This window comes from Pagrus pagrus, assembly GCF_965226575.1.
Source record: "Pagrus pagrus genome assembly, chromosome: 2".
In the NCBI taxonomy this organism is placed as follows: Eukaryota; Metazoa; Chordata; class Actinopteri; order Spariformes; family Sparidae; genus Pagrus; species Pagrus pagrus.
Genome location: NC_140186.1, coordinates 22,848,774 through 22,851,643, shown reverse-complemented (window position 1 = coordinate 22,851,643; position 2,870 = coordinate 22,848,774). Strand labels below are relative to the sequence as shown.

At 41.7% G+C, this 2,870-nt stretch overlaps 1 protein-coding gene across 1 annotated transcript; it reads left to right on the top strand.

The window, feature by feature from the left end:
- Positions 1–436: 436 nt before the first annotated feature.
- On the top strand, positions 437–1,429 carry LOC311264843 (trace amine-associated receptor 13c-like; the record flags this gene model as incomplete). Its single annotated transcript, XM_084365991.1, has 1 exon — positions 437–1,429. One exon carries the CDS (start codon positions 437–439, stop codon positions 1,427–1,429), a length of 993 nt encoding a protein of 330 aa, XP_084222117.1.
- Positions 1,430–2,870: the final 1,441 nt, after the last annotated feature.

The window sequence follows — 2,870 nt, the reverse complement described above, 5'->3', positions numbered from 1 at the left end:
CCTAACTCTCACGGTCAAAGTGTGTAGGTGAACCTCCGGTGGCGGTAAAACATGGCGAATCCCCCAAAATCCTACAGCCTGGACCTTTAAGGTAAGTTGCTGTGACTCAAACAGAACTTACAGAAAAGTTATCCATCTGTTGTGTTGCACCCTTAAAACAGACAGGACTCCGTCTTCATCTGTTGCATGAAACAAATATGTTGCATCAAGTATCAGTGGGATTGAAAGGGAAGGAGGGAGGGTGGAATAAGTGAGGGAGGGTAGAGGGAGATGAGGAGAAATTTAAGAAACAAAGAACAGGCTGACAGAAGACAGTGATGAGGACGATGGCTGGGCAGTTGTGGAGGAGATAACAGAGCTGCACCATGTCTGATACGATCAGAAAGCTGCTGGAGCTCATCAGGTTGAGGTCATCACCTCCCCTCAGTGGCAGACGATGGAGGGCCTGGAGCGAGCCGAGCTCTGCTACCCTGAGCTCCTGAACTCGTCCTGCAGGGGTTTAAAGCGGCCTCGCTCTGAGGCTGTCTTCCTCTACACTCTGTTCTCCTGCATCATCGTGCTCACTGTAGCTCTCAACCTGCTCGTTATCATCTCCATCTCCCACTTCGGACAGCTCCACACGCCCACCAACCTGCTCCTGCTCTCCCTGGCCATCTCTGACCTGCTGGTGGGGCTGCTGGTGATGCCGGTGGAGATGGTGCGCTTCATAGAAACTTGCTGGCTGCTGGGCGATCTCATGTGCGCTCTGTCTTACATTATCGGCTTCACCCTCACCGCAGCCTCTGTGGGGAACATGGTGCTCATATCCATTGACCGCTATGTAGCTATTTGTCATCCTCTGCAGTACCCCAACAAAATCACTCGCAGCAGAGTGGAGGTGTGTGTGTGTGTTTCCTGGGCCTGCTCACTCCTCTACAACGGGCTGATTCTAAAGGACCATCTCAGGCGGCCTGACAGACACAACTCCTGCCACGGGGAGTGTTTGGTAGTGACCGACTACATCTCAGGAATTATCGACCTCGTGTTCACGTTCATCGGTCCGTGTTCAGTCATCATTGTTCTGTACATGAGGGTGTTTATTGTGGCAGTGTCTCAGGCTCGAGCCATGCAGTCTCATGTTTCAGTCATTGCAGGCGGTACGGTTACAGTCACTGCAAAGAAATCAGAGAAAAAAGCAGCCAGGACTCTGGGTATTGTCATACTGGTGTTTCTGATGACCTTCTGTCCATATTACTACCCCTCTGTGGCAGGACAGGACAACTCAAACAGTACTTTATACTGGGCCATCGTGTCTTGGCTGTTGCTTTTTAACTCTTGTTTGAACCCTCTCATATACGCATTTTTCTACCCGTGGTTTAGGAAAGCTATTAAGTTCATTGTCACCCTGAGGATACTAGAGCAGGACTCCTATCAGGCAAATATACTTTAAAGTCACTTTCTCCAGTAACAATACTGAAACTGCTGTCTGTCATGTAAAAAACCTTTATGCAGCATGTGACATACAGTTGGGTGATTGATTTCATATTTTACATTTACCTCTTTAAACAGCCTGCTAGCCTGTTGGACTGTTAGTACTCAGCACAGATGTAAATCACAGCTGAGAAATCAAAAAATATGAAGCAATAACACTTGGCAGTTTAAGCCTCATAAATGTTAGAATTTTCTGCTTTCTTTTACATTACATTATGTTATACTGAATATCTAAGATAGCTAATATCACAAATAATGGAATTTGAATGTCATTTTAGGTTTGAGAAAATTGTAATAAGCTTTTTTTCTAGCTATTTTCTGTTAAACTATTAGTCAAACTATTAGTTGATTTAACCAAAGTAATCTTTTGAATATCCAAAACTGCACAAGTTTACAGCCATTTCCTTCAGCCTATATGTAGATTATAACTTTATACCTTTAAAGGGGCACTATGTAGTTCTGGAGAAGTAATTCAAGCTCAGAATTGAAATATTTATAATTTTAATGAGGTAATAATGCAAACTCAGAAATATATATCTTTTCCATAAGTGAATAAACAAGCTGTTCTCAGGAAAATAAGGTCACCAGAACACTGTTTGAAGCTAGAAAGGTGGCAGGGCCCGCCAAATATAAACAAAGTAAACAGTATGAAATTGTGTTGTCCTTTAAGGTCAGTTTTTTTATTCAGTTTATTCAGTCATGAAAATGAGGAGTTTGTTTAGGCATAAAAAATCAATGATCTTTCTCTTCTGATTGAAATTTCTTTCCCCAAAAGTACATAGTGCACCTTTAATTCTTAACCTGTGTGGACCACAACAGGCTGAACCTGCTGAGCTCCTGAGAGGTCAAGTGACAAACACCGTCTTTAGATTATAAACACACATTAGAATTTAGTGACAAAGACTCTACCAAAGTTATTTTCTCTATATAGTTGAAGAAATAAAAGCTGCCTAACTGCATCACCTCATGTCATCCAAGTGTTTAGGGGGCAGAAAATTTGAAGCATTTCTGAAGTTGGATGTTTTGATGATGTTCATTATTGTTGTCAGTGACTCCATTTACAAAGAAAAATGATCAAGGTGATGTGTAAATCATACATGAGGGTTCAGCAAAATTACAAAACTAACATGGAAACCATATTCACTCTTGAGAGAAAATGAGAGCAAACTTCATGTCTCCCCTGGTTTGTAAAATTATTAATGCTCTTGTGATAATAAGACCTGCTTTCTGTCAGATCAAGAATCTAGTTGAAGAGAGAATTCAGACAGATGAAACAAGCTGCGACTTCTGCAGAGATAAAACAAATGTCATCATGTATATTTTACTATTACATTTTGAGCTTTATGATGTTCTTGACAATTATTAAGTATAGAGAAGGGAAAAATCTGGAGGACAATTAC